At 35.2% G+C, this 14,222-nt stretch overlaps 1 protein-coding gene across 4 annotated transcripts in view; it reads left to right on the top strand.

The window, feature by feature from the left end:
• Positions 1 to 14,222, top strand: part of ACBD6 (acyl-CoA binding domain containing 6) — a 228,571-nt gene that overhangs the window by 55,206 nt on the left and 159,143 nt on the right. For all 4 annotated transcript variants that reach the window (XM_079929795.1, XM_079929796.1, XM_079929797.1 and 1 more), the window contains exon 4: positions 11,779 to 11,861. In XM_079929795.1, coding sequence (XP_079785921.1) covers positions 11,779 to 11,861 — 83 coding nt within the window. The remainder of the gene's footprint in view (positions 1 to 11,778; positions 11,862 to 14,222) is intronic.

The following is a 14,222-nucleotide window of genomic DNA, read 5'->3' on the forward strand; positions in this document are numbered from 1 at the left end:
CTAATCTATTCATTTGTGTATTCCCATTCATGCATTCTGTCAAAAATCATTCAGAGTTATTGGAATTCGGGGATGATGACAGTGGTAATAGCATAGTTTTTGAATTTTCCCGAATCCTTAACAGAATAACTAGGATAGCATAACCAAAAGCACTTGTGCAATATCTGTAACAAAACCTAGTTAATCAGAGAAACTAGGGACAAACTATCAACAGCTCCAAGATTTGTGTAGCATTGGCATCTCTGTATGACGAAGCAGAAGGAAACAGTAGGGAGTCTAATTGACCCGAGAATGGCAGAAGCCTAAAATTGCCCACAGGTGAAGAGTACAGGGGGCTCATGGTAAGGTTTTCTAGAGCTGTCTGGAGCTCTAGAGTTCCAAAATTAAGCAGCCAAAACTTCCCTTCCAGTACACAGCCTCACACTAAGAGGAATCTGCAGGACAAGTCAAGCAGGACAAGGACAATGAAGACAAAAGGAAAAAGAAACCAGATAAGAATTGGGAGAGGGGACCAGAGCCAAGTGATCTTGAAAGTATCCTAGGGGCCAGATTTTTAATTACTTCATGAAGATAACAGAAAAGGGACTTACATACCTAAAACTATATCCTGATTCACATTTCTCTCTTAAAAATTCAAAAACATTAATTTCATGTAAAATGAGCAACAGAAAAAGAATTATGGTTGAAACCTATACAAAGTTACTATAATTCAGAATTGTACTTTTTTCTTATAATATCCAGAAGCTGTATTAATGGTTAAAATAATGAAAGTGTGCTAATATTTTCATGGGTATTGGTAGGATTGCAATATTGCTTTCCAAAAGAGTAATACCATTTTACAAGAGCATTAGGGCCATTAACTTAGTATATAGTGCCTGTTTCACTACCGTTTTGCCAAGTTGGATAATTTTGTTACCCTAATGGAATTAGTTTAAAATCTGTTGCTCGTTGTTGTTTTAATCTGCATTTTCTTAAATGATTATGGATGTTGAACTTTTTTCCAAGTAGTGATATAACATTATTGATATTTATGTATGTACGTGAATAAAATCCTAAACCTCTGTGTCACTTCAAATACGAATTGTTGCCTGCTCGTAACCATGGTCTGTTACCCATTGAATCTTAATGTTTTTCTTACATATGAGATCATTTCGATATATTGCTTAGAATATTATAGAAATATTAGCCATTCATTTTATTTGCTTAAAATGCAGTTCCATCTTATTTATTTTTTACTACATTATTACAGAAGTGCCAGTTTAAGTACTTGAATCTGTTAGTTTTTTATGATTTTCTTTGGTGCTTAAAATCTAAGAAAAAGTTACAATTTCTTCATAGTATGATAAATACTATATTCAGAATCATTTTGCAAAGAACATTTAAATCTTGATCAGTTACATTTCTAGAAAGTTATAATAACCTGAAGGTAATCGTCCATGATAGGCATTTAAAAACAGCATTAAATTGACCAGGGCACAAACCCGCGTCCCCTGCATCGGCAGGTGGACTCTCAACCACTGCGCTACCAGGGAAGCCCCTAAAAATCTTTTAAATGTACACTTGAGACAGAACAGGTTTTAAATCAGAATATTTGTAAATATTTGATAATGGTTTCTAAAATAGCTTGGAGAGGTGGCGTAGTTTAATAGAAAGAGCATAGTCTTTGGATACCAGAAGATCTTGGTTTGGGACTCAGTTCTGCACTTACTATGAGGCATTGGGTATTTCACTTTTCTTTATCTTCAGTTTTCTAATCTGTAAAATAGAGATATATTTTATCAAATATAAGGCAAACATTCAGTTTCTAACATTTTAAAAATCATGTGTTTTAAAATTGGAGTACTATATTTAATTCGCTGTGTTGTCTTTCTTAGCATTATAGAAAATAATGGTACTTTTTATAATTGGTGATGTCTTAGATTGCATGAGACACAGTAAAAATGCCAATTTTATAGAATTGTTTTGAAGTTGGAATTGGATAATATATATAAAGTGTAAAGCACATGGAAGATGCTCCTGAAGTCCTAGTTTCCTCCCCCGCCCCCCCCCCCCCCCCACTTAATGACAGTGTCGTTGGTTGGTTGGTTTGGGGATTTGTTGTTTTACCAGGAGAATCAGCATAGACCTCACATTGAGAAATATTAGCTCAGATAGTTTTAAATTGTCTCACCTGTTTTTGATACTTCAAATGTATCCATTTTTATAGCAGTAGCTTTATTATATAATTATTTTATTATAGATTATCTTAATTATTTTCTAGACTAAGCAGAATAGAAATAATTATTTGTGCATCTCTGCATAAATACAAACATATATAGATGGTAATTAACTTGTTTAAAACTATTAGATAAAGACTTGTGGTTCTATATTGTTGGTCACCACATCAAAATATCTTGCATCTGTGTTGCTGAGATATTTTCACTTTGGAGAAGTGGCCATATTGTGACTAATAATAATAATTATATATCAGCTAACACTTATATAGTGTCTACTTTGTGCTGGGCACTGTTGGTTTTACATATATATATTTTATATCTTGGAAACACCCATATGAGATAGGTACTATTACTTTTATTTTTATAAATGAGGAAACTGAGGCAGAGAGATTAATTTACCCAAATTCCTATAGCTGAACCTATAAACAAATTAAGCAAACAAACCAATAAAGCAGAAGCCAAGAAAGGTAGCACATGGAAGCAAGAAACTCCCTCCTTGCATATATTAGCCTGATAATCTTTGGAACAGTTATTTTTCAGATAGAAAGTTTCACAAGGTTTTACATCTTGACCCAACCCAGCAACTGACTAAGGTAGAATCTGAATCAAGTGAGAAAGATTCAGCCAACAACTTACCTTTCCCCCTTGAGTGAAGGAGCATTTCAGTGTCTCACATAATATAGTCTCAGGCAATATAAGAATTGGCAAGTTTTAGCCTATTGGCTGCCAAATTGGAGTCTCTTTCTTTAACTGCTGATGCAACATAAAAATAACTTAATGGATTTTGAGTAGAGAGAAATGAAATAAACTTCTTAAACCTCTATGAGAAGCATTTCATTGGAGTGGAAATCAAGAGAGTAAAAGTAGCCAAAGTTTGGCCCTTATAGATGAAGTGGATGGAGAACAAAACTAATGCATCTTTGGCACCTTTATTCTGAATTCAATCTGATAATGGCAGATTATTAAAAAAAAATTTTTTTGCCTCAGATATAATCTCCCACCTCACCTTCCCAAAATTGTCACCAGCATTCTAATATGCCTGTGCAGTTGCTGCAGAAAGAGGAATTAATCCTAGGAAGAAATATACTTAGAATGCATTATAATTAAATTATAGAGTCAGTTTTTTCCCTGAAGATTTTAATTAAAACTGTATTATGCTTTATGTACAAAGGTATTCATCATATCTTGGTTTATGAATGAAAAACTGAAAATACCTAAATAGACAGTTGTCAGATAATGGTTAAGTAAATTATGGTACATCACTTCATGGAATATTATGCTGGTTTTTAAATTAATGTTTTTGGAACTTCTGCTCTTGGGCATGGTGGTATAATAGGGACAAGATTTACCCTTTTATTTAAAACAGGAAGAAAACAAGACACAGTAGTTGAAATAATGATTTTCAGACAATGCACTGAAAATCGTATGAAACTATGAGAGAAGAGAAACAAAGTAAACCCTACAGTTTCCTCAGCTTATTATCTGGAAGCAGTTTCAGCTCAGGGAGGGGGTATCCAAAAGAGCTTGGCCACCTTGTCAGTTTGAGCCAGACTGAATATACAGGGCTGCATACTAGAGAGGATGCTCTTGCATACAAAGGGAGAGTTCCAGAGATCTATAGAAGGGTCTCTCTGGCGGAATACTAATCTGTGTATGTGTGAGAGGAAACTAACAGGCTGGAGAATGAAATACAAGAAAGCAGCAAGCCATACAGTTCGTGGAGTTGACATAGGATTGAGACTCTTTCATTTCCTACTAGTCAGAGTGGAAAGAAAATGTAGTGTATGGGGCATATGGTAGAGGCCTCTGAAGGATTTAACTTCAGTACTGGGGCTAAATTAAGCTCTAGATTAAAGGCTGCTCTGCCCCTGCCTTAACAAAGCTTAAAAATGAGCCTTGAAAGGATCAAATTGATTCCACGTAACTGAATTAATGCCCAAACAAAGTCTAACATAATTTAAAGGAACACAACAAAATCCAGCAAACAAGAGTGTAAAATTTATAATATCTGGCTTACAGTAAAAGTCTTTCAAGCATGCAAAAGTAGCAGGAAAATATGATCCATAACCAGGAGAAAAACCTGTCAGTGAAAGCAGATACAGAAATGATAAAGATGAAAAACAGCTATTATAAATATAGTCTATATATTCAAGAAAATAGAGGAAAACATGAACACAATGGAGAGAGATACAGAAGATACAGAAAGACCCAAATGGAACTTGTGGAGATGAGAGTTAACATCTGAAATGAAAAATACACTGGGAAGAATTAACAGCAGATTAGACATTGCATAAGAAAAGATCAGTGGGGTTTCCCTGGTGGCGCAGTGGTTGAGAGTCTGCCTGCCGATGCAGGGGACACGGGTTCATGCCCCGGTCCGGGAGGATCCCACGTGCCGCAGAGTGGCTGGGCCTGTGAGCCATTGCCGCTGAGCCTGTGCATCCGGAGCCTGTGCTCCGCAATGGGAGAGGTCACAGCAGTGAGAGGCCCACCTACCGCAAAAAAAAAATAAAGAAAAAAAAGATCAGTGAACTTGAAGATATAGCAGGTGAAACAAAAATGAAGCACAGAGCATAAAAAGACTGAACAAATATACATATAATTGGAATCCCTTAAGAGAAAAAGAAGACAGAAAAAATTTAATAAATAATGGCTGAAAATTTTAAACATTTGATGAAACCATAAACCAGAGTTTTTCAGCCTTTGCATTATTGACATTTGGGGCTGGGTAATTCTTTGCTGTGGAGGGCTGTCCTGTGCATTGTAGGATGTTTAGTAGTAACCCTGGTCTTTACTCACTAGATGCCAATAAGACCAACCACTTGTGACAACCAAATGGAGGATAGGGGCAAAAAAAAAAAACAAAGACTCCCCTAGTTGAGAATCACTGCCATAACCAATGGAACAAGAAGCTCAATGAATGTCAAGCAGGAGAAACGTAAATAAAAATGATACCGTGACACATCATAATCAAATTGTTGAAAATCAGTGAAAAAGAGAAACTCTTTAAAAGCATGCATACCAACAAAAAAATGATACAGAGGAACAAATGTAAGAACTGCAGCAGACTTCTTCAATAGATCAATAGGGGCACCATCAAAGGAAAAAACTATCAACTTATAATCTATACCAGTTAAAATAGCTTTCAGAAATGAAGGTGATTTGCTTACCAAAAATTTACAGGTAAAATACTCAAGGCTGAAAAATGGAAAGCTTTCCCCTTAAGATCAGGAATAAGACAGGATGCTTTCTTTTACCATGTACTATAAATTCTAGCCAGAGCAGTTAGACAAGAAAAAGAAAATAAACAGCATCCAAATTGGAAAGAAAGAAGTAAAACTATCTCTGTTCACAGATAACACCATCCTAAATACAGAAAACGCAAAAAAACCACCCAAAACTACTGGAGTTAATAAACATTCAGCAAATTTGCAAGATACAAGATCAACATGCAAAAATCGGTTGGGTTAATATACACCATCAGTGAACACCCCAAAATGGAAACTAAGGAAACTATTCCATTTACAGTAGCATACAAAATAATAAAATACCCAGGAATAGTTTTAAAAGGAGGTGAAAGATTTTACACTGAAAACCATAAACCATTGCTGAGACAAGGAAGACCTAGAAAAATGGAAAGACATCCCATGTTCATAGATAGAAAGGTTTTATATTGTTAAGATGGCAGTACTACCTAAAGTGACCTACAGATTCAATGCAGTCTATCAAAATTCCAACTAACATTTTTGCAGAAATGGAAAAGCTGATCCTCAGATATATATGGAATTATAAAGGGACCCAAATAATCAAAACAATATTGAAAAAGAACAAAATTGGAGAATTCACACCTGCAATTTCAAAACTTACTACAAAATAACAGTAATTAGAACAGTGTTGTACTGGCACAAAGATAGGCACATGGACCAGTGGAATAGAACTGAGTCCAGAAATAAACCCTCACATTTATGGTCAGTTGATTTTTGATGAAGATGCCAAGACCATTCAGTGGAGAAGAAGAATCTCTTAAACAAATGATGCTGGGACAACTGGATATCCACATACAACAGAATGAAGGTGCATTCTTATATCACACTATATACAAAAATTCACTCAAAAGGGATCAACGACCTAAAAAAATATGAATGAGAACTATATTGACTGAAGTAAATATGTACTTATCTCAGTGATTTTTGATTTGGCCATGGATTCTTAGATATGACAGCAAAAACACAGGCAACCAAAGAAAAGATGGTAAACAGGACTGCATCAACGCTAAAACTTTTCTGCTATCCAAAAAAGTAAAAAGACATTTTACAGAAAGGGAGGAAATATTTGCAAATCATATCTGATAAAGATCTAGTATCCAGAATATATGAATAACTCATAAAAGATAACTAATAACTGGGTTGAATATAGACATTCCTCCAAAGAGAATGACCCACAATCACATGAAGTATTAGTTATTAGGGAAATGCAAATCAAAACCACAGGGAGGTATTACTTCACACACACTAAAATGACTATAATAAAAAAGACAGATAATAACAAGCGTTGGCAAGGATATGGAGAAATGGGAACCATCTTACATTGTTGGTGGGAATGTAAAATGGTGCAGGTGCTGTGGAAAATAGTTTGGTGGTTCTTCCAAAAGTTACACATAGAATTACCATATGACCCTGCAATTCTTCTCCTAGGTATATATACCCAAAAGAATTAAAAACAGGTACTCAAATAGCTGTACACAAATGTTCATAGCACAATAATAGTCAAAAGGTACAAACAATCCAAATGTCCATCAACTGATAAATGGATATATAATATAGAGTATGTGTATATATATATACGTTAGAGTATTAATCATAGGAAGGAATGAAGTACTGATACGTGCTCACGTATGATCACATATCGTGTGATTCCATTTATATGAAGTATCCAGAATGGGTGAATCCATAGAGACAGAAAGCTGATTGATGGTTGCTAGGGTTAGGAGGAAGAGGAATGAGAGTGATTGCTTAATGGGCTCAAGGATTTGTTTTGGGATGATGGAAATGTTTTGAAACTAAATAGAGCTGGTGGTTGTACAACACTGTCAGTGTACTGAATGCCACTCAATTGTATATATATATTTTGTTTTTTAAAAGGGGGAAACTATGTTTATTTTGTCTTTTTTTTAAATTTTTTTTAAATTGGAGTAGAGTTGATTTACACTGCTGTGTCATTTTCTGCTGTACAGCAAAGTGAATCAGCCATATGTATACATATATCTCCTCTTTTTTGCATTTCCTTCCCATTTAGGTCACCAAAGAGCACAGAGTAGAGTTCCCTGTGCTAATTGTATATTTTTAGATGGCTTATTTTATATTATGTGAATCTCATGTCAATACAAAAAAAAAAAGTAAGGGTAAAATAAAGATTTTTCAGACAAAAGCAGAGATAATTCGTTGCTGACTGACATGCACTACAATAAATGTTAAAGGAACTTCAGGCAAAAGGAAAAGTGTATAAGATGGAAATTTAGACCTGCTTAAAGGAATGAAGACAACTGGAAGTGACAAATATGTGGGTAAATATAAGCTTTTTTTTTTTTTCATTTTAAAATGTCTTCAAAAGACAATTGAACTTCCAGTTTCAGCTCTGACATGTAAAGAACTTGGAAATCATCTCTCCTGTCTTCAGCAACAGCAAAAATCTGACCAAACTGAAAATCATGGACTATTCTTAGATTAATCTGAGATTTGAGTTCACAGGGCAAACTGCCACTCCCCAAATGGTGACAGGTGAACACATAGAATCACACTCAAGATCTGCTTATTGGGAACAAAAGCTGTTTGAACCAGTGAACTGATAGGAACACTTAAATGGTAATTGATGAATTGCTGCAGGGTGAGTGTGGACTAGCTCAAGAGCTAAAAGCTTCCAGGGGCTCAGCCTTAGGAAGGCCCCCTGCTTTCATGGGTTTTGACCCCCAGGGCCCACCACATTCTTATGGTGAAGATTGGAGAAAAATTTTTTGTTTTGATACAGGGGAAGTAGAATATAGTTAACACTACTGAACTTTACACATAAAAATGGTTAAGATGGTAAGTTTTATGGGTTTTTTTCCCAAAAACTAAGAGTTTTTTTTCCTAAAGAAATGGGCTGTCAAACCATGAAAAGACATGAAGGAACTTAAAATGCATATTGTTAAGTGAAAGAAAGATTACATACTGTATGATTCCAACTGTGTGATGTTCTGGAAAAGGTAAAACTATGAGGACAGTAAAAAGATCAGTAGTTGCCAGGGCTTCAGAGGGAGAGAGGGATGAATAACTGGAGCATAGGAATTTTAGGGCAGTGAAACTATTCTGAATGATATTGTAATGTGGACACATGTTATTATACACTTGTCAAAACCCATGTGCAACACAGAAGATGAACCCTAATGTAAACTGGATTTTAACTAATAACAATCCGTTAATATTGGCCCATCTATTGTAACAAATGTACCACACTAACGCAAGATGTTAATAATAGGGGAAAATTGAGGAGAGGGGTATATGGGAACACTCTGTACCTTCTGCTCATTTTTCTTTAAACATAAAACTATTCTAAAAAATAAAGGCTGTTAACTAAGTGAAAGAAATATACTCATCCCTTTCCAATACCATATAACTCCTAATTAGTAGTATGTATTTTCACAGCAAATAATTACCAAGCAAACTACAGGTATCTATTCTGAATTGCCTACTTCATGTTAAGGGTTTCAGTGAGTGACACTGATAGAAACTATGATTGTCTTGTGAACAACCATGTGTTTTTGCTTCTAGTCTTGCCCCCTAAAATACATTAATTGCTTTCAGGCAAAAGACATGAACACCTCAGTTCTCTAACATTCTAAGCATACCCTCACCACAGGGCCTTTGCAATGGCTGTTTCCTATTCATGGGACAATTTCCCCCAGATATGTGCAGGACTCACTTGTTTACTTCCTTTATGTCTTTATTCAAATGACCTTCTCAGGCCCTCCCAGACCATCTTATTTAAAATTCCAACCCTCTTCCCTACACTAATTTTTTTTCTATAGCACTCATCACTTTTTAATATTAGAAAACCTTTTTATCTTCTGTCTCCCTCAGACATGACATGATTTTGGTATGTTAATTTTGTATCCTGTAACTTTTCTGGAATCATTTGTTACCTCTAACAGATTGATTGGTGAGGGGGGGAGTATGTCTTTAGGGTTGTCTGTGTATACGATCATGTTGTCTATGAAAGGAGATAATTTTACTTCTTCCTTTCTAATTTGGGTGCCTTTATTTCTTTTTCTTGCTTAATTGCTGTGGCTAGGACTTCGAATACATTGTTGAATAAAAGTGGTAAGAATGGGCATCCTTGTCTTGTTCCTGATCTTGGAGGTAAAGCTTTCAGCTTTTTACTGTTGAGTATGATGTTAGTTGTGGGCTTGTCATATATGGCCTTTATTATGTTGAGGTACATTCCCTGTGTACCCGCTTTGTTCAGAGTTTTTATCATGAACAGATATTGAATTTTATCAAATGCTTTTTCTGCATCTGTTGAGATGATCATATGATCTTATCCTTAATTTTGTTAATGTGATATATCACATTGATTGATTTGTGGGTGTTGAGCCATCTTTGCATTCCTAGGATAAATCCTACTTGATCATGGTGTTTAATCCTTTTAATGTTTTGTTGAATTTGGTTTGCTAATATTTTCTTGAGGAGTTTTACATCTATGTTCACCATCAATATTGGCCTGTAATTTTCTATTTGTTTTCTTATTGTTGAGTTTTAAGAGTCTTTTAAGATATATTTTGAATACTAGTCATTTAATAGATTTGTGTTTGCAAAGGTTTTTTTTCCCAGTTTGTGGTTTGTCATTTCATTCTCTTAATGGTGTCTTTCACAGAGCAGACATTTTTAATTTTAATAAACACTAACATCAGTTTTTTTCTTTCATGGATCATGGTTTTGGTGTTGTTTCTAAAAAGTAATTGCAAATCTAAGGTCACCTAGATTTTCTGCTATGTTATCTTCTTGGAGTCAGTTCTTTTTCAGGAAACTGTGCTTGACACTCTATACTTGATTCTCTCTCCCTCTTTTTTTCCTTTGGTATCCAGTTTTTTCACTTCCAATTTTGTTATTCATTTAGCAAGCATCTCTTGGGCAGCAAGTATGTTTCAACTTTATCCTACTAATGGAGTATGTATTCAGAATGTAATTGGATTAAATAAAGTAAGTTCTCCCTTTGGATTGTGCTTTTTTAGTATAAGGGAAAACATTCTCTATCCTGAAAATTCTTTGCAGCATTTATACTCTAAGACTTGGTCCTCAGAGGAGAGAGGGAACTTGCATTTACTTTGTGCTTCTTTTTTGCCAACATCAGGCTATTGTACTTTGTATACTTTATTATTTAATCATGGTGGTAGTTGTTGTTTATGACATTATACCTTTGTTTCTGTCATAAATTGATAACCGACTTCACCTCAAAAATCTGCACCATTTCTTGAAACTTTAGTTCCTCTAATGGTGTTACGAACTGACAGAATATGTTGCCTAAAGGATCTTTTCCTCAGCCCAGTGGTTCACAGATCAAAAGAAACAAACAAAAAAAGTAACAATAAAGCAAAACCCCTTCTGTAAAGTAAGAAAAAAAAAAACACGTATAGGGGAACTGTCTATATTTTTCTGAAGTGAAACTAATTATTTTTGCAGTCAAATTAAATAATAAAAGTAATTTTGACTCTAAGGTAATACTTATGTTCAGAATCAGAGTTTTTATTTTTGTAGGGTATCCTGGCCTAAAAACTGTCAATATTGCAAGAGATGTGGGCTTTTGCACAGGTTGCAATTTGATCTTTCAGACAACAGTAATATCCAGGTTCACTGCTTCTACATACATGTTTTGGAAGAATCTTATTTTTAAATTTAATCTTAACCTTGTGCTTTTTGAGAACATAGAGGGACAGAGCCTACTGAATACTTGATTTTGGAAAGCGTTTCCATACGTTTGCTTTTTTTCTTTTATTTTAGACCTCAACCTCTTTCCTGTCTCCCTTCTACCTTCTCATCCTTCCTTCTTGCCACCTAAAAATATTTTCTTTATTTTTTTATGGTTAAATTTTAAGTTTTATTACAATTTAGTTGCTTATTTGGGAACTTTAATTTTGTTAACCTAGATATGATTTTCCTGATCACATTCAGGTCTGGTATTTATATTTCATATTTTGTTTTCATTTTTCCACACTGAATGTCTCTGTTTTCCACAGTGAACATAGCTAACATAATCAGCTAGGGGAATGGCTCTTAGGTGGCTCCAGAAGACAGTAGTGGAATAACCTTAGCTTGATAGAGGGTATTCATTCTGCTGCTGTGATGACCTGAGAGTCCTCTTGCCTTCCTGATGCCATCCTAAAATTGTCACTAGGGCCTTAGAGAAATGGTGGATCATCAAATATTAGTGTTCCTTAACAGAGTAGTATTTTGTAACCGGTTTAAATGCACACTGCTTTAATCCATGTGTCTTTTTTCCACCAATCCCCCCCTCCCCCCCCCAACCACAGTCACCAGAGAAGAAAGGAAAAGAAGCAAATACTGGTTTTGGTGGGCCAGTTGTTAGTTCTCTGTATCACGAAGAAATCATCAGGTAAATTCTTTTTTGGTCTTCAACAATAGGGGTATATACATATATGTATAGTATGTGTGTGTATGTATACATTGTGTGTGTGTTTATAAATTTATTTATTTATTTAATACCCAAAACTTTCATTTGAAGAACTTTTTCTTAACATGAAACCGATTTGGTGGTATCTCTAGGAGGATAATAAATGGCAGGAAATAAATTTTTATGCGTATAATCTTTAAAATCTGTAAGTATCTGAATCAGTGCCAGGTAATAACCTTCCTGCCACGTAAGCAGTTGGTAGGGCAGGGTTTTGTGTCTCAATCTAAAGCTGTGGATTTTTGTTGTTGTTCTCATTAGTTTTCCTCAAAATATCATTTCTTTTAAATATTTTAATTTCTGTAGTTTATTTATTCTAGCTACAAGTTAAAAATCATTTCAGCTTTACAAGATGAAAAAGTTCTGGAGACTGGTTGCACAACAATGTGAATATACTTAATACTACCAAACCGGCCACTTAGAGATGGTTAAGATGATAAATTTTATGTCATGTATTTTTAACAAAATTAAAAAAGTTTTAAAGGTCATGTTGCATTATTTAACAAAGGTCCTTAAATTTTGTATGTTATGTATGAAATTTCTTGGATTATTGTTTTCTTTACACACTGTGTAAATCAGAAAAAGGATTCTATCCTGCTTTAAAGCCATGTGACACATTCTTCTAAGATGGTTACTTTACAAGCAAAAACAAGAAATAGGAACTTCTGATGCTCTTACCCTTCTGCGTCACCTGAGCTTTACTTTTCTTATTAACATGAAATAAATGAGCTCTAATTTTCAAGTGGAAAATTAAGTTCACCTAAATTGAAGGGAAATATCTATCTTCATAGAATGAAGAGGAAATTGTACCAAAATTTTATGCTTCACTCTTGCAAAAGAGTTGCTGACATTATTCACCACATAAATAATTAGTGATAAGAACTCCCAGGTAGCATTCTAGAAGGAAAGCTATTGATACCCCTATGAATCAAAAACTTCAAATGCTCATAGTTTCTAGTTAATGACCAGCTAATACTAAGGGCCCTGTCTTGAATCTATTTGCATAGCAAGCACATCGTTTTTTACTAAGATTAAATGTCTACTTGGGGTGATATAGTGGAAGACTGATGGAGATTTGAGGGGGGTGAAGATACCCTTTAAGAATGCTGCTGGCCTGGAGTACATTTGCCACCCTGATCCCTTGAGGTACCCTGAAAGCTCTGAGAAGCCCATGTAGTTTTGAGGAAGAACAGTTTAAAAAACATTTTCAGAGTTTAACTCCCCCTTCCCCTTAACCCTTATAGAATCAGAACATGTTTGGGGGGTTCTTAATTTGTAAATATTCTCTACTTAGAGCTTCTAAAAAATGGCATATTAGAACCTTAACCATATTAATCAAAGTTTATTAAATGTTCAAATCAAGTCAGTAAACCCTTAGAGTCATTTTTCTAGGAGGGGAGATTAGTCATTCCTTCTCTGTGTTCCCATAGTCTTTTTTTTTTTTTTTTTTTTTTTTGCGGTACGCGGGCCTCTCACTGTTGCGGCCTCTTCCGTTGAGGAGCACAGGCTCTGGATGCGCAGGCTCAGCGGGCATGGCTCACAGAACCAGCCGCTCCGCAGCATGTGGGATCTTCCTGGACCGGGGCACGAACCCGTGTCCCCTGCATCGGCAGGTGGACTCTGAACTACTGTGCCACCAGGGAAGCCCCCCATAGTCTTTCATTCACACTTTTGTTATAGCATCTGTGACATTATGCTACATTGGATTATAATTTTTAAAAATTTGTCCTTTCTGCTAAACTGTTAGTTTTTGGAGAGCAAGGGTAGTATTTTATCCATCTGTGTATTCTCAGTATCTGGGGAAGTTCCCAGAACTTAGTAGGTACCTAGTAAAAATGCCCAGAGCTTGGGAGGTATCCACAGCTGCTTCCCCCAAGGGGCTGAAAGTTTAGTGACTGGCTCACACAGTTAGCCTAGTGGCCCTATCATAAATCAGACATGCCCATCCTCACCCCTTTTCCTAAAGAAATGTATAGACCACTTTCCTAGTTAGATAATTAAATGGAGGTAGTTTCTTAACTTTGCTTTTTTAAAATCACTATACTTAACTTTCTAATAATATCAATCACTTATCTATAAATAGTGATCTTTATTTTGTGTACTGATTTCCTTAAGGGCTCCTAGACTCTAGTATTTTTCAAAATGACACGTTGAATACAGTTTCTTTTGTAATATCCAGTGACGTGACTGATCACAGTAGCTCTGCAGAACAGAAAGCAAATCAAATGTACTCCTATTGATGTGATAGTAGATATCTGGGTAATTGGAGTATTCCTAAGAGTTAAA

The sequence above is a fragment of the Stenella coeruleoalba genome, assembly GCF_951394435.1.
Source record: "Stenella coeruleoalba genome assembly, chromosome: 1".
NCBI classification, from domain to species: Eukaryota; Metazoa; Chordata; class Mammalia; order Artiodactyla; family Delphinidae; genus Stenella; species Stenella coeruleoalba.